Source organism: Poecilia latipinna, unplaced genomic scaffold, assembly GCF_001443285.1.
Source record: "Poecilia latipinna isolate Pla-1442-1.1 unplaced genomic scaffold, P_latipinna-1.0 Scaffold647, whole genome shotgun sequence".
In the NCBI taxonomy this organism is placed as follows: domain Eukaryota; kingdom Metazoa; phylum Chordata; class Actinopteri; order Cyprinodontiformes; family Poeciliidae; genus Poecilia; species Poecilia latipinna.
In genome coordinates, this window is record NW_015113263.1 from 218,873 (window position 1) to 239,358 (window position 20,486).

Here is a 20,486-nt window from a genome sequence, read left to right on the forward strand (position 1 = left end):
TGACATTTGCCATCTCCACATCATTGCATTCAGTTTTTATTCACAATTTGTTTGGTGTGCCAACTGTTTTGGAATCCGGTTTGTTTAACTGGCCGACCCCCTGCTGTAGGAATGACTGGAGGAAACATCCAGAGAATCCTCCGTTTTTGAGGATTTTCTTCGTCGTTTCATCTGGAAACGTCGTTTAGTTTTCAGTCTGTATAGAAATCCGCGATCAGAACCAGAGACGGTGTCCTGGGACATAATGCGGTTTCACTCCGCTTGCAAGCAGACCAAAGTTTGAGAAAAAACCTTCATGTATTTAAGAGGCTATTTGATTTCAAATTGCTTGATTTTGCCACCAGGGGGCGCTGTCACACCACATTGATGTAGTTGCTGCCTTCACAGCTGGCTGGAACTGCAGCAGTTCATGTTTGACCTGGATTTATTTTAAAGTATCTTCTTGACAAGCAGAACAAAGATGGTTTGTTGGTTTAAACTGAGAAGCTGCTCAGATTTCCTGTTTTTATCGATGAATAGAGCTAAAACTCCCTCTAGAGGAAATCTGGGTGGGATATATTTGTTGAATGCAAAATGTATTTATATATTTATCGCACGATTTTGGTCTAATTACTGCTTTAAATATGTTGTTCCTTCAAAAATGTGGTCTTTTTTAGAGTCTCTATTCTCCAGGTAATGATTAATCGATTACTAAAGTAGTTGACATTTGTTCAATGTCGTTATAATAATGGTTATTTAAATTGAGTGTAAAACCTGCGTTTGAGTGGATGATGGTTTGTTTGCAGGCGTCCTCCTCCACATCATCGCCGACACTCTGGGCAGCATCGGCGTCATCATCTCCGCCCTCCTGATGCAGAAGTACGACCTGATGATCGCCGACCCCATCTGCTCCATGCTGATCGCCCTCCTCATCGGCGTCAGGTGAGCTTCCCGGAAGCCCCTCCTCTTCCTGCAGCTGAGCTGACAGGTGGGCGGAGCCTCAGCAGGGAACCAGTCAGCTCTCTGAGCTGCCAGAGTCTGGTTGTGATCAGGTGAAGGGGAACAATGGAGCGAGGTCACTTCCTGTTCAGAGGGGAAGCTGCTGCTTTGGTTTGTTTTAAATGTTGAGCTGAAATTCCTGGAGCCTCAGAGGGAACCTGAGGAACCGCAGGCCGGCCCTCGGGGCTCCTTCACTCTGGACTGTGGACTTCCAGATGTTGATCATCTGAAAGCTGGAGAATGAAAACATGATTTCTGAAGCTCCAGTTTCTACAGCAGAGTTTCCCAACCCTGGTCCTCAAGGCTCACTGCATGTTTTAGGTATTTCCTTCCTTCAGCCCAGCTGATTTCAATCGATGACTGATTGTTGAAATGCAATCAGTCGAATCAGGCACATTAAATCAGGGAAACCTAAAACATGTAGGACAGTGAGCCTGGAGGACCAGGGTTGGGAAACGGGTTAAACATCCACATTTATAAAGTTTCACTCACTGAAGAAAAGATTCACAAAACAGTGTTTCTGTCCATCCATCATTAGTCCGGCTCGCTGATCCGTCCCCCGATTATTCTGTCCAGTTGTTCTTCCTTCTGTTCAGTTTTTCCATATTTTCACCTGATCTCTCTGAGTAAATCTAAAATTTATTGTAAAATTTTGCATTTATCCATGAACAATGACTCAAAAATGAATGGAATCATTTTTCTATCTCATATAAACGCTGATTTTTGTGGTCAGTTAAATAATCTGTGGATCTTCTAGTTTTAACCTCTAATGACTCCAATGATCAATAAACAACCTGAAACTTCTGCCTGTTAAAACCAAATGTTAAAAACTGTTGACCTTAAACTCCCCAAAGATCCAGTTTATTGATCACCTGCTGGTGTAAAATGATCGATAGATTCTCTTTATTGGCCACCAGAGCTTCGCAAACCAAGACAAGATATTGATCAAATTAATCTCTGAAGACAGATAATTAATAAATCTATAAAATACCTGAGCAGCACAAACATCAAAACAACTCAGGTTTCCTCCTCAGTTTGAATTTTAACTCCATCCAAACTTTATATGCGTTTTAACCGAAAGGTTCCCAAACGTTTCCCTGCAGCCTTACTTCTGATAAAACCCAGACATGACACTAACAATATGTAAACATTAACTTTTTCCTCAGTTTTATTCAGTAATTATTTCATTCATTTAGCATAAATGCTGCCTTACCGTCTGATTTTAACCACGAGTTCTTAAGGGTTTTTGCATTTTTATTTTTTTGACAGAAATGTTTCATGCTAGTTTGATGAGCCAGTCAGAAAGAACAACATGTCCAATAAGTTATTGTTGCTTTTATTTTATAATACTGATTGAAAAACAGAGTTGACTTCATAATAAAAAATTATAATTTAAACATTTATTAAAACTTTTATTAATTTTAGCGCCATCTGGTGGCTCCCTTCTTAAAAGTACTGCTATAAGCAAATCATCCATCCCATAAACTCAACAGCTGACTGATTTCAAACATAACTGGATCTATTACAGAGGACCTGTTATGCGAATAGGTACAAACACAGGTGTGTGTTTGTATGTCAGTTTGGGATTTTACTGCTTCTAAAAACAAAGTGATTAAAAAAATACATTTTTTGGCAATAAGTTAAAGTTTTTTTTTGTATCTGGAAAATGAGCCGTTTTTAAAACCTCCCGATTGAGTCACATTCATACAGTACTACAGCATCTGCTGTATGCACTGTACAATGGCTGCTGGAAAACACGTTTTATTGTTGACCATCCAGAAACCACTTGCTGCATTCGTCCTGGTTGTGCAGGAGGCTCCACTTCTGCTTTTCACCAATGTACAGTTGAATAATTGCACAACTATTTTCATGTGCAAGTGTAAACGTTGAGTTGGGGGGGCGTGGCCAGCAGCTCGTTTAGACTTAAGAGACAAGACGCCTTAAACGGCTCATCCTCAAAGCAGAACTGGGTAGACGTGTTTTGTGTAGGCCACAGATTTACAGAATAGAATAGAATTTATGGCTCCATAATATCATAATGTGTCACTTTTAAAGCAAAGGCGGCTCAGAAAGCCAGGATTTTGAAGCTCTGCCTCCAGTTGATCTCAGACTAAGATGATGTGAGCAGGACTTAAACCACATAAAGGGTTTCACTTTAAAAAACGTTCTGGAGGATCCCTAAAAACAACCAAAGCTCTACCTCTGAAGGCGACGAAAAGAAGAAGCCCAAACGGGTTTGCAGGAAACATTGAACCGCCTCAACATTGTAGCTTCTACAGAACTTCAGCAAAGATGGAGGAGCAAACTTTGTTTGTTCTGCTGCAGGTTGGATGTGTTTTAAAACAGCAGCAGAAGAGTTTACAGCCTGTATCTTCAGTCTAATCTCTGCAGATGAAAACACATGCTGATGGGTTTCCTCTCAAGTTTCAGCTCTGTAGACTCATTCCTCAGACCTGAAAGCATGAAAATCAATCCAAGCCCTGATGGCGGCTATGGAGGCTGGTTTCCACTAATGTAAAGAACGCTCAGCCCGCGGTTAATGGCCGTCCTGGAGCCATGCTCCATCTCCTGACCAGCGGTTGGGTTTCTCCGAAGCTTCGGCGATAAATCGAGCCGCCGTGATGCAGTCTGACGGCTGGAAGCGAGCGGAGCCGAATATTTCAGGACTCGGCACAGCGGAGCTGTGGTCAGCCCAGAGGCCTTCACCCGACCGCAGAGATCAGGTTTCCGCAGCTGGAAAGTCAGAGTCACCGCGGTGCTAAACGCCTGCAGATGTGGAGAAAGTTGGACCGAACTCCAGCTGAAAGTCTGGAGGTTCTGTTTCGATCCTTTTTGTGATGTGATCTGACCTCTGACCTCTGACTAGTCAGAACGGGAATCATCAATTCTTCAAATCGTTGATCCTAACGATTCTGTTTATCGGTTCCAATAACGTGAAACCATATTTGCGTGATGACGTATTTTATAAGCTCCGCATTTTGATTTAGAAAATATCCACGATGGCGTCGCAGAAGCAGCGTCTTCTGCCAAGACCGCTGCCGCACATTTCGCTCTTTTAGCATCGCTTTCATGGCGGGAAATGACCGGAGAGGATGTTTCAAACATGGTGCCATTTTTTAATTTGAGTTTATTTCCTAACTCAGAGAATTGATAAGTGATATTGACAATGGAATTGGTAAATCCTTATCGATTCCCATCCTGACCTCTGACCCTCAGTGTTGTGCCGCTGCTGAAGGAGTCCATCGGTATCCTGATGCAGAGAACGCCGCCGTCGCTCGACAACGCCCTGCCAGAATGCTACCAGAGGGTTCGTACCTGGCGATAAGCCCCGCCCACTCAAACCCACCTGTTCAGTTCTTATTCCAGCTATAGATCCGGATTACGGACGTGTCTAATTCCTGGTTTTACGCGTTCAGGTGCAGCAGCTGCAGGGAGTCTACAACCTACAGGAGCCTCACTTCTGGACGCTGTGCACCGACGTTTACATCGGGACGTTAAAGCTGCTGGTGGCGCCGGACGCAGACACCCGCTGGATCCTCAGCCAGACGCACAACATCTTCACTCAGGTATCTGAACACGAGTCCAGCACCTGGAGAGGCTGGAGTTCAGCCCGGAGGAACCAGGAGAAACCGGTTCAGTTCACTCGGATCCGTTTAATCTGAACAAGTTCACTTAAATTTACACATTTTAACAGACATTAATAAAGTAACCTCTGCATGTAGTTTATTAAGCCCTTCATGCTAAACTCTAAGTACGCTGCATTATGTGCGTCCTCTCTGTTAGCTCGGTTAGCTAGCTGCCTCCTCTGCAGCTCAAACTGAAAGTTCTGGACGAGGGAAGCTAATTAGCTGCACACCTGTTTAATTGAAGATGCAGCTAAGGGGTGTATGAATGCTCCAAATGTTGGTTTTCACATCTGCCTCTAAAGATATTAGAAGTAGTTTGATACCATCTAGTGGTTGGAGTGTGAACTACATGTGAATCATAGAAGCAGAAGTTTGTGAATTTAGCAAATAAACTCTGTAAATAATCTCAACCCTGAGCTAGATTATGTAATAAAACATATTTAAGTTCACTAATATCTTCTACATATAATATATTAAAATAGGCATGTGACCAACATTTCTAAAGTTGTTTCTAGTTTTGGGTTTGAAGCTTTTTAGCGACACTCAGCATCTAAGGAACGTAAATGAGTAATTATTAGTGTCAAGAATTAATATATAAAAATTTAAAACTGGTAAATTTTGTGGATGTATTTTGATAGTTACTTCAGATTACAGCATATTTAATGATTGAATTAATCTCACAAGTGCATACCATACTAGAATATTATTTTACTGTGATCAGGTGATAAAAACTACAGTAAGGAGAACTTTGAAACACAGCAGGATGAAAACCAGTGGTTGTTAAAAAATACACGTTGAAATTAAATTTGTAACTGAAAAACTGAGCTTTGAGCTCATTGGACTCTGAGCAAAGGACTTCAGCATTTTTCTGTAGCTGAAACACAATGATAAAAAAAGCAATGGTTGCTCAAAAACAAATTTTGACAGTTTTGTTTTTACATTGGCTTGAATAATAATCAACCTGCTGGGATTGAAAAGTCTTTCATTCATAAAACGGTTCAAACCTCCATTTGTTATAATTTCTGTATTTTAAAATATTAGCTGGTTCTTTGTTATTTGTACCCATGTTCAGAGCCATTGTGACCAGATCTCTGGTTTACTCTTAAGCTAATCTCTGTGGCAAAGTGAGGTTTCATCTGTTGCAGGTAGGGTATTTGCTACTTTTAGCCTCTCGGCAGAACCCCGCTCGCCGTCTGTAAGCCAGCTGCTTTACTTTTCAAAATATAACCTTCAAGATTTGATTTCTAAAATGAGCAAGTAGCCTGTATTAAGCTGGCATTAAAAGAACGTTGAACATGAACGATTCCGTTCAGACTGAACGTGGAACCAGTTCCTAACGTTGGTTTCCTCTGCAGGTCGGCGTCAGACAGCTGTACGTTCAGATCGACACGGCCGCCATGTAGAAGCTCCGCCTCCTCCCATCCTGGGACCAATCAGTCATCTGCTGCAGGGTGACCTTTGACCCCTCTGCAGAAGGGAGGGGCGGGGGGACACAAAGAACTGATGAACTCAAACGCCCCACCCACGTTGCTGGTTTTATAAATAATTAACTGGGTTTGGTGGGCGACTTGTCCGCCTTGCTCCTCCTGCCCTTCTCTTTGTTTGTAGCAAAGGATTCTGGGTAAGTGCCTTCATCAGAGACAATCTGAGCCCCTCCCACTTATTGGTGGCATCACAGCTGGTGTCTGCTGATTGGCTCCGTGTCGTGTCACCGGGTTTTTTCCGTTTTTTTTACTGTGCCAAACCATGTGACCAAATCATGTGACCTGTTAGTGGGATTTTTTTAAACTGTAATAAATCAATTTCTCTGCTCAGTTATTGATTTTAATCTTTATTGACGTTTACAAAACGACTACAGGTGCATCAAAGTTTGTTTACCAACATTGCAAAAACTAAATCTTACCAAGTACTTTTGTCCAGGTTCTAGTGCAACCTGGGGCTGAAACGATTAATCGCGATTAATCGTTTACTAAAATAAGTTGGTTGCAGCCCTAGTGCAAACATCTTAACTGAAAAAAGACAAAATTAACTTAAAATAAATGTAAGAAAAGTAAGTACTTCCTTAATATTGATGGAAAAAGTTTTACTGATTATTTAAATAATAGCAAAACATTTTACATGAGTAAAATCTGCCAGTGGAACTAGAACTTTTTATCAATATTTAGAAATTTAGTTGTTTTAAATTAGTTTGTAGTTTTGTCTTATTTCAAGTTTACTAAGATATTTATACAATAAACTAGACAAAAATAGTTGGTAAGATTTTGTTTTTGCAGTGAAGCTGTTTTGATTGAATGGATTTTCTTTCATTTCACTGATGATCGAGTTCGTTGCTCCTGTGAGGACGGATTCTGGTCCGACCTCATCCAGGTGAAAGTTCCCGGCCCAGCGGGTCGGCCGGCGTCAGGATGTGTAGGTGGAGCTGTCGATCATGCGCAGGTGCTGCAGCGCGTCTGGTGCTGCGTTCAGGCGCAGCATGTCCACCTCCAGCGGGTGGAGCCGGGCGGTGACCACCAGCGAATGGAGCGGCCCGCCCAGGTCGCATGACGCCAGCTGGCGGAGCGTCGCCGCCCGGACCGCCTGGTCGTCGGCGCCGAGCCGGGCCAGGCCGACGCACACCGTGTCCTCCGTCACTCCTGGACCGGGACGGGAAAGTAAGGAAAACATCAGAGTAGATCCGTCAGAAACAGGCATGTGACAGACGGTTTTTCTCAACATTTTGATTGAAAATGAAACTGTATTCATTGTTAAAATAAACCTCTAAATAAAACTGAGGTTCAGTTTTTCTTCAGGGCTGAAACGATTAATCGTGATTAATCAATTATTCAAATAAGTAACTTTTAGTAATCAATCATTAACCGAACTATACAGACTAAAAAAGACACATCTGTTAAAACAGCAACTTACTGAGAGCAGCAATCAGGCCAAAAATATAAACATTTTGCATGTAAATAAAAAAACTTTATAAACTTTATAAAATCTGCAGTTTTAGCTTCACTTGGTTCAAAATCTGGGGAAAAAATCTTTGCTACAAATTAAGCGTTCGCTGAAGACTTGCTGTTACTACATTTTAGGCAATAACATGTTTTTCTTTTTATTTATTTGCATCTTTTATGTTTTTAATGTTGTTAAAAAAGGCTTAAGTGATAAATCTGTGCAATGCCAACTTTTATATCCGATTAATCGTCTGAACAGTCGATTAATCGATAATTAAAATAATTGTTAAACACAAAATGAGTACATTATGGCTGAATCATTGCTCTGGAGGATCAATCAATAGATGATTGATCGGTTTTTGATCAGATCATGTTGGACTCACCCAGCTCCTCCTCTTCCTCGCTCCTCCTCCTCTCGATGATCTGAATCAGCTGTTCTGCAGCCTGACTGACAGTCATGAAGCGCGGCGGCTCGTAGATCTTCTTGCCCCTGAAATCAATAATCAAAGTGTTGCTTTCAAACCAGAGAACAGGTCCAGTCCTGGTCCGGTCCGGTCCTGGTTCTGGTCCGGTCCTGGTTCTAGTCCGGTCCAGTCCTGGTTCGGTCCGGTCCAGTCCTGGTTCGGTCCGGTCCTGGTTCTGGTCCGGTCCTGGTTCGGTCCGGTCCAGTCTTGGTTTGGTCCGGTCCAGTCCTGGTTCGGTCCGGTCCAGTCCTGGTTCTGGTCCGGTCCAGTCCTGGTTCTGGTCCGGTCCAGTCCTTACCTCATCATGTTCTCGATGCTCTGCTCTTTCATTTTAATATCTGATAAACAGAACAAGAAACATTTAGATGAAACTTTAACTTCCATTGTGTTTTTACTGCTGGAGTCAAAACAACTGAAAACATCTGTTGTTACGTTGGTATTTAATAAATTATCTAATTGCTTGCAGATTAATTTTTAAACATTTTTCTCAAAACTTTTTTGCAGTCAGATCATCGTCAGTCATAAAATGTTTGGTAAATAATGCGAAGAACTTGGAAAACAATGTCTAAAATAATGATTAATCATCCATAATTACAGTTTTATTTTTAGAACAAATTCATGTTGAAGAAAATATAGAAATTATGTTTACTAAACAGTAAATTGTTTCTGAAAATCGGTGTGGATAATGCCAGACTTTAGCCTTTAGCTAACCTCATCTTAAGCTAGCTTATCTAACCCAACTTTAGCTTAGCATATATTCAATTAGCTTACCTACTCTTACCTTAGCTAACGTTATACAAACTGGTAGCTTATTACACTAAAACAGGTTAGTCAAATTAGAGGTTATGTTAATTTAACTTACCTAAACATTGATAACATTAGCTTAGTTAGCTTATTAGCATCATTCAATTTCAATACAAAAATGCTTTCTTGATCCAGAGATGTTGTTGTAGCTCCTTTAATTAAAGAGTCATTGTAGACAGTGATCACAGTGGACTGGAAAAATGTCCTGCAGCTGTTTGTATTACAGCAAGCCTCTGACTGAAGACACTCTGTTTTTCTATGACAGTCTCATGAATAAATAAACTTGTTTTGGCTAACTTTAGCTTAGCATAAAACCAGGTTAGCTTAGTTTATCCATTTACCTGCATTTAGCATGCACAAACTGACCGTAGCAAACCTTATCTTAGGTTAGCTAACTTAATCATATTGCATACAAGCTAGGCTAATGTGAGCTAAGTTAGCTAAAGTAACTTTATTTTATGTTAATCCAGAGGTGGGTAGAGCAGCCAAAGATTGTACTAAACTAACAGTGACACTACTTTAACATATTTCAGTTGCTCAAGTTCTGAGTAACTGATCAAAGTATCAATCGTTTAATATTTAAAAATTACATCATCAGACTGATCAAAATATAAAAGTATAAAATGGGAATTTTAGTGTTTTTGATTCATATGAATAACGTAACGACAAAGTAGCAAAATCAGGCAAAAGAAAAGTTTATCCAAATAAATGTTCAAATTTATGAAACTTTAACAAAAACTGCAGGTGTGTGTCTGGTGAATTTCTGCGTAAAACATGTTTGTTCTTAATTCAGTGAAGTTGCTCACATGGGTAGAGAGTCCAGAAATGTTCCTCAATAGTACAACATAGTAGAAATACCCTAAAAGTACATTTTTCCAAAAAGTTACTTCAGTAACTATTTTCTACCAGGTCTGCTCTATTTTAGTTATTTAAATCACCTTAAATTAGCTAAATTTGGAGAACTCTCAAATCTCTTTATTAGAAGCAACTCTCCCTGCCAGGAAGGAAAATGCACAGAAATAAAAATTGGTTGAAGACTTTTGCACAGTATGTATCTCCTGATGTAACCATATAATGGATTAGACGTCCATTAACCCCCTGCAATAAAACAACCGGCTTTCTGTGGAGATGATGGATGAGCGTCTTCACTCTTTATTGGCTTATTCTTTTATTTCCTCTAATGAATATTAACAGCAGAGAGACACCAGCAGGCCCTTCACCTCCATGCAGACTGTTGGTTTAGGGGCCTCAGGGGCCCCAAGTGACGGATGGCGACACCTGGGGGGTTAGGAGTCGCTCTCCGCTCAAATAGGGGATTATTTTTGGTATGGTTCATTAACTTTTAGCTTTCTAATCTAATTTTGTTGTTATTTTTCTAATTTGTGTCTGCGTGTGTGTCTGTGTGCGCATGTGCGTGCGTGTGTGTGTGTGTCTCACCCAGCAGGCAGAGTGTGTGCAGTCCAGCTGCTCTGTTTTTACAGATTTTGTCGTAGAAACTTTCGGGTTTCCACGTTTCCGTCCAGAACACCACCGACACCGTCTCCCCGAAGTTATACAGCTGGAAAAACCCAGAAAGGTCAGAGGTCAGCTGCTATCGTTCTCTTACTACCTATCATTATAGCATAGTTTTATGTCATTTATTTTTATTTAATTTATTGTTTGTCTGGTTCATTTAGTTTTCATCGGTTTTTAGTGTTTGCTGGTTTTTATCAGTTAAGTAGCATTTAGTTTTTACTAGTTTTAATTTTTTCATACTTTGGTTCATTTTTAGATTCAGATTTCTAACTATTTGATTATGTGTACATCGATTGGGTAATGAATACTCAACAATTGTGTAAAAACAAACATTTCAATGATTGAAACTGAGTGTTGTGTTTTGGCTCCTGGAGCGGAGAGCCGTGGTTTGACTTAAACCGTGGAAGAAAAATCAATTTCACATCAGTTTGAAAGGCCAATAAATAGATTAATAAACACAAAAATGAAGGAGATTATATCCATCATTTAAATATGTTGTTAGTTTTATAATTGTCCAGAACCTGGAGGGGTTTCCCCCCTCCGACAACAGGGGCTGACTGAAGCGCCTCATTAGCATATCCTGTCCCTCATTAGCATATTAACTATCCCAGCGGAGACGCTGTGTCAGCGTTAAATCTGGGAGAGTGTGTGTTGGTGTGTGTGCTGTGACAGCTGGGTCCTGCTCTCTGATTGGTCGCCTTGACAGCTCAGTTATTGATGAGGTCACATTAATTTGATGCTTTCAGTGGCGAAACGCTAACACAGTTTAATGAGTTTCATCAGGAGCAGATGGGATGTTTTGGCCCCGGAGGAGGAAACGTCCAGCCAGCAGCTCCTGGTGCCAAACGCAAATGTTCCTGAAATCTGATTGTTTTCATGTTCTTGTTACTAATCAATGAGGCTTCTGTTAGAACGGCTTACGACCCCACAGCGACCCGAAGAACGATGATGTCACACAGCAGCTCTGTTTGAGGAAGTAACGATGGCCGCCGCCGTTTATGGATCAATTTAAAGTTTATTCAGCAACAGGAGCCGATGGCATCGCAACAAAATCCTAACGAGGAGAAGGAAGCCGATAAAAAGAAAAACCAGCCAACAGCAGCAACGCTGGTGATGCAAGTTATTGATTAGTGACTTAATCTGAAGTTGATTGGTCTCATCGATCGACTAATTATTAATTGATAAGCTGTGTTTTCTCCTGTTTTTGAAAGCTGACCATCTTTCCACATGCAGGCCTAAATCTTTCATAATATGCTGACTTAAAAAAAACATTAAGCTAGAAAAATTTAGCTGGAATAAAACTCATTTCTAGAAATTTCTGAAGTTCAAGTCAAAAATTTTGAACTTTTGAAACTTTTTTTCTAGAAAATGTCTGAAATTAAACCCAAATTAGTGTTTTTTTTTATAACAAATGTTTTTGTTTTTGTAGAAAATTTGAGATTATGCTCAAATGTTTAGTTTTTTTCAAGCTAATTTTTGACTTGGAAATTTCCATATTTTTTTTCTAACAAATGTTTGACTTTTTGTAGAAAATTCCTGAAATTAAGCCCAAAATTTGAGGGTTTTTTTTTTTTTAGCAAAAAAACCCTCTTTTTTAATTACACTATATGTAGATTAAAATTACAAAACATAAATTGTGTAATTTTAAGTAAAGCACCTTGAATCGCCTTGCTGCTGAAATGTGATGTATGAATAAACTTGATTGATTGATATAATGCCACCTGTTAAAGGATTGAAAAAGTCGTATTTGTTGGAACTTATCCTGAAACAAACCCTCATTTCTGTCTGATCGTGGGTTTTTTCCCAGAGTATTGACTTGCAGGCTGGTTGGTGGGAGGAGTAAAGTCACCTGCAGGCCGCAGCAGCCCACTGCGTTCATGATGGAGGCATTATGGATGACCCTGTACGGTATCCCAGCATTCACCGCTCTGAGGACGAGGTCGCTGTGAGTCGTGGCTCTGCAGGAGAAAACAAGATTTAGAAATTCAGCTCAGCTCACAAAAAGGGACAAGTTCTGAAAGGTCAGAAGCATAAAATGTTTAGTTTTTCTCCTGAAAAGCCCAGAGGAGCAGAATTACAGAGTGATGCTCAGATGCTGAGGTCACACACCGGAGGAATCCCTTCAAAAGAAACATCAGAAACTTTTCATGTAATTTCTCAAACCAAACGGGGTTTCTGAGCCAAACTGCTCTGCTCTGTTATTAACTCTGAGGAATCTGGTGGTTTTTGGGAGAAAAGCTCAGAAACAACGGGCTGGAGCAGCTGTGACATCAACCCTGCGGTTCTGCCGCGGCTCGGCGTGCTGACGCAGCGGACCTCGGGTCGGTGACGCCGCTCACCCGAACGGGTCGCCCACCACCAGGAAGGCCACGTCGGTCACATCTGCGTCCTTCAGGATCTCGTCGGCTCCCTGCTCGACCAGATCCCGGTCCGCCAGGATCAGCTGCTTCCCATAATACTCCTCCTGGGGGGAAACACACAGATGGGGCGTTTACTGGTGTCTGGTCATCTGATGCTCCTGAACTACACATGGAGAGTGTGTTTAAATAAAACAAATACTGATAAATTACTAAAACAAACTACAAAACGATAAAGACACAGCAAAAGCAATTAAATCAGCCACAAGTTGTAAAGAAGATATTGTTGTTAATGCTGCTGACAAAAAGCTGCTAAGGTATTCAGACCCAGCTAAAGCAGCAAAAATGTGGTAATGTGAGGCTAAACGTATTTGCATATAAAGCAGATCTTCTAGTCTTGCTACTAAGTTAATTAGTGGTACTAAAGTAACTGCTAATAATGCAATCTGCTAAAGCTACCATTGTGTTTAGAACCCAGCTAAAGCAGCAAAAACATTGGTAATACAAGGCTAAAACACAAAACAAATCTTCTGCTCTTACTGCCAATAATGCTAACTGTTAAAGAAACAATATTAAAGCCAAATGTTAGCTGCTAACATATCATAAAGAAGCTAAAACACTACAAACGCAATTCTGAAGCAGCTAAATGCTAAGACAAGTACTAACAAAGAAAGCAACCCAAACACAACTAGCATTTTACTGAAGTAACTGCTAACAATGCTAGCTGCCAAAGAAACTTCTAAAATAACTAATTGCTAAAGCTGTTGGCTGCTAATTTATTACCAAAACAATACTAACCTCAATTCTGAAGTAGCTAAATCCTAAAGTAAGTATCAACAAAACAAATTGCTAAATCTATTAGCTGCTAACCCATCACCTAGGAGGTAAAAAAATACTAAACTCAGTACTGATGTAGCTAAATGCTAAAGTAAGGACCAACAAAACAAGAAATGTGCTAAAATTATGAACACAGCTAGCTTTCTGCTGAAGTAACTCTAACAATGCTAGCTGCTAAAAAAACTACAAAACAATAAAACAGAAATAAAAAACACAAACAACTGAAACATAAATGAAAGGGTTTCTATAAACAAAAATCCCCTTAATAAATATTAATAATCAATGTGAAAGGCTTAGTCATATGTGTGTCATAACAAACTGCAAAGGACTCAGTAAAGGTTTACCTTCCAGCAGAAAACCTACCCAAAGCACACAGCCAGAGATATGTTGTTAGAACGGCTTAGTCAAAGTCAGGATCTAAATTCAATTGATCATTTGAGCCAGGATATCAACAGTTTTGTTCACCACAGACTCTCTCCCTCCAAGAGAAAGGAGCTAAAATCGCAGTTTAGCTAAAATTTGAAAGAGGAGACACTTGTAGCTGTAACTGTTAAATATAAATGTCCGCCACACTTTTAAGATATTTATATAAAACAAAAATATTAGAAAAGCATTCATCATTTACTATACATTTCACGACACGAAACCTACTCAAAAATCTTTCCCATCTTTCTGGTTGCAACATGAATAAGTTTGCACGGATCTGTATTATTTTCACTGCATTCCCGTCCTTCTGGGTTCTGGTCGGTTTCAGTCCGAACTCACCAGCGCCTCTTTCCCCACAGTCAGGATGGAGGTGTAGGCCTCCAGGTAGACCCGGGAGCAGCTCTTCACCGCCCGCAGACCCTTCACCGTGATGTCGGTGGCGTCTCCGAGTCCCAAGCCGATCAGGTACAGCATCCCGCCGGCCTCGATTCGGAAACTTTTCACCACACGAATCCACAATAGCTAGATATTCACGTCCTGACACATTCACGTGTAATCTCACCGAACTAGCCCTCAATACGGCATGCTGTTAAATGTTTACAGTCACGACAGCTACAGTCGCAATACGGCCTAACTGGCTCACACTGCGCCGAACTCCATTAGCAAAACCGAGTATTTAAAAATATTATTCCCTGACTGCTGAATTTAGAGCGAATAAAAATAGTTTTGACAAGTTTGTTAGAACTATATCTTATCTTTACATCGGCTGACAATAAATAGAGAAATTGTTTAGCATGTCATCTTTTTAAACATTGTTAGTGCTGTTTGTGTATTAAATCTGAATGGTTTTCAATAGAAAATCTGTCAGTCATGAATTTATAATAAAATGTATGAGAGCCGATCTAAAGACTTCATGGTGGAAGCTGCAATTGTAATATATTGTCCAATTAACATATTTTTTACTGTGGTTAACTATACTTTTAACTACAGTCAAGTTAAAATGTTGACATTTAATTATTATCCATCAATACACAAAAAATCTAAATGTAAGTCCAAAATATGATAAATCAGAAATATAAACTTAGATATTAAGAAATATACATTCCAGTGTATAAAATGGATTTTCAACTTATTCACTAATACTGTGATTATTTTAACAGGTATGTGGAGAAAGTTGTTGGTTTTTTGAAAGGGAACTTTTTCTTGAGAAAACTCACCTTACCTGAAGGGTGGCTAACGTGTGGCCCGGGGGCCTCCACAAGCTTTATGCTTTGGTCCATGTGATGGAGTAATTTTTAAATATTACATAATTTAAGTTTTTATAAGTTACTATACTTAGTAGAAATNTTACCAAATACTTTCTGACTCTTACTTGAGTGTTTCTTTGATGGCTACTTTTTATTTTTACTTGAGTAAAACTATGTTGAAGTAATGCTTCTCTTACAATTTTTGGGAACTCTACAATCACCTCTGATGGTTGTTTATTTATTTGCTTATTTATATTTTTACCAAAAACATGAAGATAAATGTAACAAAAACGAACAATTTTCTTTACTATTTTCAGTTTTAAGTCACTTAAACAAAAGAAATTGTTAAAAATAATTACATTAATTTGTTCTGCTGTATCTGCAATTGAAATGAATGTTTATTGAGTTTAAATGAATGATTTATGAACTTTTTTTTACTCATCCTCCTGTTTCAGGTCACATGGGTATAAATGTAATGAACTCTCTCTCCTGCTGCTCTTGGTCATCCCTTCGTCTCCATGGCGACGGTTGTCGGCAGCACGGCGTGTGAAAGTGGTTCTGAATGAGTCGGTGGGAAAAGCTGCCTCTCTCTCTCGGTCGCCCCTTGTTGCGGTAAACAAGCCTCCGGACCACGTGACTCCGCCCCCGTCCCGCCGCCCCGTCTAACTGGGAACCAGTGAATGACCGGGATGGTGGAGGAGGATTGCGGCCTTTTGTTGCAGACTTTCAGGGTTTGTTTGGCTCCAGTCATCCAGAGAATCGACGCTCCAGTTCTGTTAACTGTTTCTCTCTTCAGTTCTGGGTCCCGTTGTGGGATTGGATCCATTCTGGGTCTCAGATGAACCGGATCAGTTCAGAATCATTCAAAACCATCAATATCTGTGTTTAAAAAAAACAAAAAAAAAACATTTTCTAAATAACAATCATAAGAAATCCATGAAAGTCTGGATTTAAGAGGTCAAAAATGGAATCTTTTCCTGTCTGCTGAAACATTATAAAGATATGATGTGTAGGAAAACCCAAAAGAACAACAGCAACAAAAATCCATATATTTAACGGTGATAAACTGTAAAATTGTGACAGGACAAATCAGTAAACTATAAAACAATTCAAAAGTGTTCATTTACTGTGAAGTTGCAGTAATTTGTACATTTTACATTTGTACATTAATTTTATAGGTTGTTTTGTTTGTTTTGGGAAAAAGATTTTGAAGAAGTGAAAACATTTTCTTTTACAGTCACTTTTACATTGTAAAATATATAAAAACACATTTTTATTTTAGTTTGTGGATTTTAATCATAAAATCAAAATCATTTTCACTTATCGTTTTACGGTGGCATTCTGGAAAACAGCTACCAGTGCTTAGTTGTTTAGTTGGTTGTTGTTTTTTTACAGTGAATATTCTAAAATTTTCCCTGAATATTTCCATAACTAACTAAAACGTTTGCACATCAAGTTTAAGCCTCTTTTATAATCTTATTTCTGATAAATTAAGTAAATCCAAACTCTGTGATTTATTATTTAGCTCTTATTGGTTTAATTGATTATCTCCTCTCATTTGTTGGCCTTCCCCCGACCTCCTGGGGTCGCTTCGCTGCGGGAGCAGCTGAGGCCCTTTGGCCTCTTCAACCTTTTCTGGTCAAAAGAAGCTAAAGTTCATCTTTCACATGATGCTGTTCGATATTTGGGCTTCTTCCAGAAAGAATTGGACCAAACAAAGGGGCAGTTCTACAGCCTGGACCGAATGTCAGTAAATCTGGCCATCATTCCCGGTCCAGACTCCACATCCAAACAGACTTCTCTACAAAATGCTCCACAAAAAGCTCCTTGCTATTATTTTTGCTTCTTTTATTAGCTTCATTGTCCTGTTGTGATTTTCTGACAATACTGTCGGCTCCCATTGCTGAATAAACTTCAAAATTAATCTGTAAACAGCGGCGGCCATTATTACTTACGTAAACAGAGCGTGAAGGTGTGACGTCAGCGTCTTTCTTCTGCGCATGCGGGTTTCTTCGGGGACGTAAACAGAATGCTCGTAGCACGTACGGTCGCGTAAAACTAAAATAAAAATAATAAAAATCAGATTTTAGCAACAAAAAAAAAGTGCTTTAGCATCAATGCCTGAACGTGGCCTGGTAGAAACTGGTTGAGGAAAACTCTGCAAACAGCATTGAACTGATGGAGGTTCAAAGTTGAAACTCTGACACTCCTGCCTGGTGAGTGTCATAGAGGTGATGTGAGGTCTGGCCTCAGACAGAAACAGGATTAAAACTGATAACCAGGATTAAACCTGTTTACTGTTTGGGTTTAGATCTGACCTCAGATCAGCTGCAGCAGAGACCAAATGTCTGATGAACCTCAAGTTCAGCTTCTGTTGGTACAAACTGTCCTAAAGTTTTATGGGTTTCTGTTTGCAACCTGCGGCTCCTGGGACACAAGTGGATCCCTGGAGTTTCCACAATGGCCCAGCTAATACTTTAAATACAACTGTAATAATGCATGCAAGTTTTAATTGTTTTTTATTCGATTGGTAAAACATTGATACTAAAGGTTATTTACATCTAGTTTTTGTCCTAAATTTGAAAATTTGCTTTTTTAGCATAATTTTCCACAAATATAAACCATCCTACAGAACAAAATGTATGTATCCCCCTTTATTCAAAAGTTTAAAGTTTATTTTTATCTGAAAATGTAAAAAATAAAATAAAATGACATTTCTTTAATTATAGATATATTTTGGTAAATACAGTGAAAAAAGTAACATTTGCATCTTTTCTTGTAACATTTGCAGCTTCCAATGAAGCTTATTTAGCCAAAATGACTTTCTAAAGGTTGTAAACTTACAATTTAACTGTTAGTATGAAAACAAATAAAAGAAACAAAATCTCATATTTATATCAGATTTTTATTCCTTATCCGACTGTCTGAGCCTTAAATGTGTCATTGTTTCTGTTTCAGCTTAATTTAAGCTGTTATAAACCATTTGCTCCTGAATTTCAACACTCTACAAACAGATTGTTGAAGGGAAACATCCTGTTATTTTGAACAAACAGATGATTGTTGCTGGTCCAGTGGATCCCCAGTTTGGCTGCAGATCTATGAGAAAATCTTGAAAGTGATTAAAAACAAAAATCCTCAAAGAAACGTTGGAAGGGATTTGCATATTTCCACTTTAGAGAGCAGAATAAACTGTAATCTCTGATTTGAGATTATCAACAGCTCATAGAAACACGACAACACAGGACACAACTGAAGCCAAACAACATTTGGTTCATGGTTTCTGCAGGTTTCATACAATTATCTCAGCTTGGAGGAATCAGGGATGAAGCATCATGGATGGATGATATCTAAAGTAGCATAGTTATGGTAAATAGAGTAATTATGACAAACAAATCCAGTTTAAATCAAACTGAAATCTGTCTAAACACATGAAGCCAATTAGACGTAATAATTGGACTCTGAACTTCCCGGCTTCGTCGGGGTTTTTCGGCAGACCTGTGACGCGCCTCTCTGAGGTCACTGTGGAGGTTGAGCCTTCTGCAACCCCCTGGGTTTAATGAGACAGGATGTGGACGCTTGTTTTATCTCCCAGGGCGTTCCTGCAGCTTTAATTACGACCCTGAGGCCGACGGCTCGCTCCGCGACACGTTTGGTGCTCAACGGCGTCGCTCGCCATCAGAGGGGATTTCACACAGAGGCTGTTCACGGATCAGCTGTTCCTACTGACAGAAATAGAAGCGCAGCTACGTGGACAGAACCACGTCAGAGGAGCAAAGCCAAAGATGATGACAGGACTCTGCTTTTTTAGTGGAGGACACCTAAAGCCACAGAAACTTTCACAGAATAAAAAACTACATTTATCTTTGAAATTACACGTAATCTTCAGTTGGACTGAGGGTCTTGCAGTAAAACTTTCTCTGAAGATTTTGGAAATGTATATAATCAAAAGGTGTTTTACAGCAGGTTAGCAGATCTTTAACCAGGGTAAAATAAAACCTTACATCAAAAATGGAAATTCCTTAGTTTTTTTTTCTACTAAATTTCTTAGTTAATTTCTAAGTTTTTTAGCAAATTTTTGAAATTGGTCTCAAAGTTTCAGAATTTTTCTACAGAAATGTGCTCCTCCTTGTTTTTCTTCCTACTATGGCCGTAATGCTCAGTCGCAGCGTCAAGACCTTCTAGCAGTCCTGAAGCAAAAAGACTGAAGTGGAAACGAAGTGATGCGGTAAAGTGAGACTAAGACTACATGTGGCTCCACAAGTTGGTTAGTTTAGTGTTTCTGAAATGAAGTTCATTTTACAACCTAACGAAGGTTTGTTCACTTTGAAATGATTGAATTTAGTTTGAATCTTCTAGGAAAATGTGTTGTTTTTGCTTTCGTGGGGTGATTTCATGTTGTTGAATGGTAAAAAATGATAAAGCCACTCCAGGTAACTGGATTAGATCCTCTTTTTTTTTAGCTTTGCTGTTTCTCAAGCTGGAAATTTTAACTGGATCACTTCCTGGAAGCTGAATCTTTATGCAACAAGTTACCAAACTGTGTGAGGAGGAAGGACGGGATGAATCAGAGAGGAGTGGAGAGGATGAGGAGGCCCAGCGCTCTTTGTAGCTCCCACAGAACCATCTCCAATTACAGGACAAAGGCAACTCTTTCAGCCCCGCAGCTCAAACCCTGCAGCTTTGCATGTCTAATGAGCGCTGGGCTGAATGCTAAAAGGACCCCGGGGTGCTGCAGAGGCCTCGCCCCCCCACAGCCTACACACCACCCGGTAACCCTCTGGACCGGGACGACCAGATTGGGCGTCTTGTTTCAGAACGCAGCGGTCCTGATCTGTCCCACAGCCGTGTCGAAGCACAAATGAAGCCAGGACAGGAACTAACAGTGCTGCTGATAGAAAGCCTGAAAGTTAAAAACAGATTTAACTCAGTGGAAAGAATCAATGAGCTTTGGTGCTTCTTCTATTTAAGTAGGGCTGCACCGATTGCAGGTTTCTGGACGATAGCAGATTACACTTTAAAAATCCTGACCGTCTGATTCCAGCATTTCTTTGTCTGAAATGTTGCTAAATATCGCAAGAAAGTTGCTGAGTTGGCAACAGTAAGACGTGAAGACATGACTAGGCCTGTCGCAATAAGCAATAAACCAATTAATGGCATGATAAATTCAAACCAGCTCAATAATTTCGATTTTCATAATTTAGCAGGATTTTTTTCTCTCTTTACCAAAAACTGGACGTCAAAAGTCTTCAGTCTGGTGCTTCTGTCTCTTCAGTATATATATATAAATATATATATATAT

The 20,486-nt window shown here is 39.7% G+C and overlaps 2 protein-coding genes and 2 long non-coding RNA genes across 5 annotated transcripts in view; 1 reads left to right on the forward strand and 3 right to left on the reverse strand.

The window, feature by feature from the left end:
* Positions 1-834, reverse strand: part of LOC106954342 (uncharacterized) — a 14,410-nt gene extending 13,576 nt beyond the window's left edge. Inside the window, exon 1 of the long non-coding RNA XR_001426341.1 lies at positions 754-834. This is a non-coding gene — a long non-coding RNA (uncharacterized LOC106954342). The remainder of the gene's footprint in view (positions 1-753) is intronic.
* slc30a7 (solute carrier family 30 member 7) overlaps positions 1-6,422 on the forward strand; it is a 16,467-nt gene extending 10,045 nt beyond the window's left edge. For both annotated transcript variants that reach the window (XM_015043759.1, XM_015043760.1), the window contains 4 exons: positions 786-921; positions 4,195-4,285; positions 4,395-4,544; positions 5,960-6,422. In XM_015043759.1, the coding sequence (XP_014899245.1) occupies positions 786-921; positions 4,195-4,285; positions 4,395-4,544; positions 5,960-6,007 (425 nt within the window). In that variant the 3' untranslated portion in view covers positions 6,008-6,422. The remainder of the gene's footprint in view (positions 1-785; positions 922-4,194; positions 4,286-4,394; positions 4,545-5,959) is intronic.
* Positions 6,423-6,845: 423 nt separating this feature from the next.
* dph5 (diphthamide biosynthesis 5) lies at positions 6,846-14,539 on the reverse strand. The gene is made up of 7 exons (XM_015043762.1): positions 14,280-14,539; positions 12,660-12,784; positions 12,170-12,278; positions 10,243-10,363; positions 8,300-8,339; positions 7,921-8,027; positions 6,846-7,237 (listed from the first exon to the last, which is right to left on the reverse strand). Exons 1-7 carry the CDS (start codon positions 14,412-14,414, stop codon positions 7,005-7,007), a joined length of 870 nt encoding a protein of 289 aa, XP_014899248.1. The 5' UTR covers positions 14,415-14,539; the 3' UTR covers positions 6,846-7,004.
* Positions 14,540-15,567: 1,028 nt separating this feature from the next.
* Positions 15,568-17,241, reverse strand: LOC106954353 (uncharacterized). Its single transcript, XR_001426343.1, has 2 exons — positions 17,143-17,241; positions 15,568-16,066 (listed from the first exon to the last, which is right to left on the reverse strand). It is a non-coding gene; the product is annotated as an uncharacterized LOC106954353 (long non-coding RNA).
* Between the last annotated feature and the right edge of the window lie 3,245 nt (positions 17,242-20,486).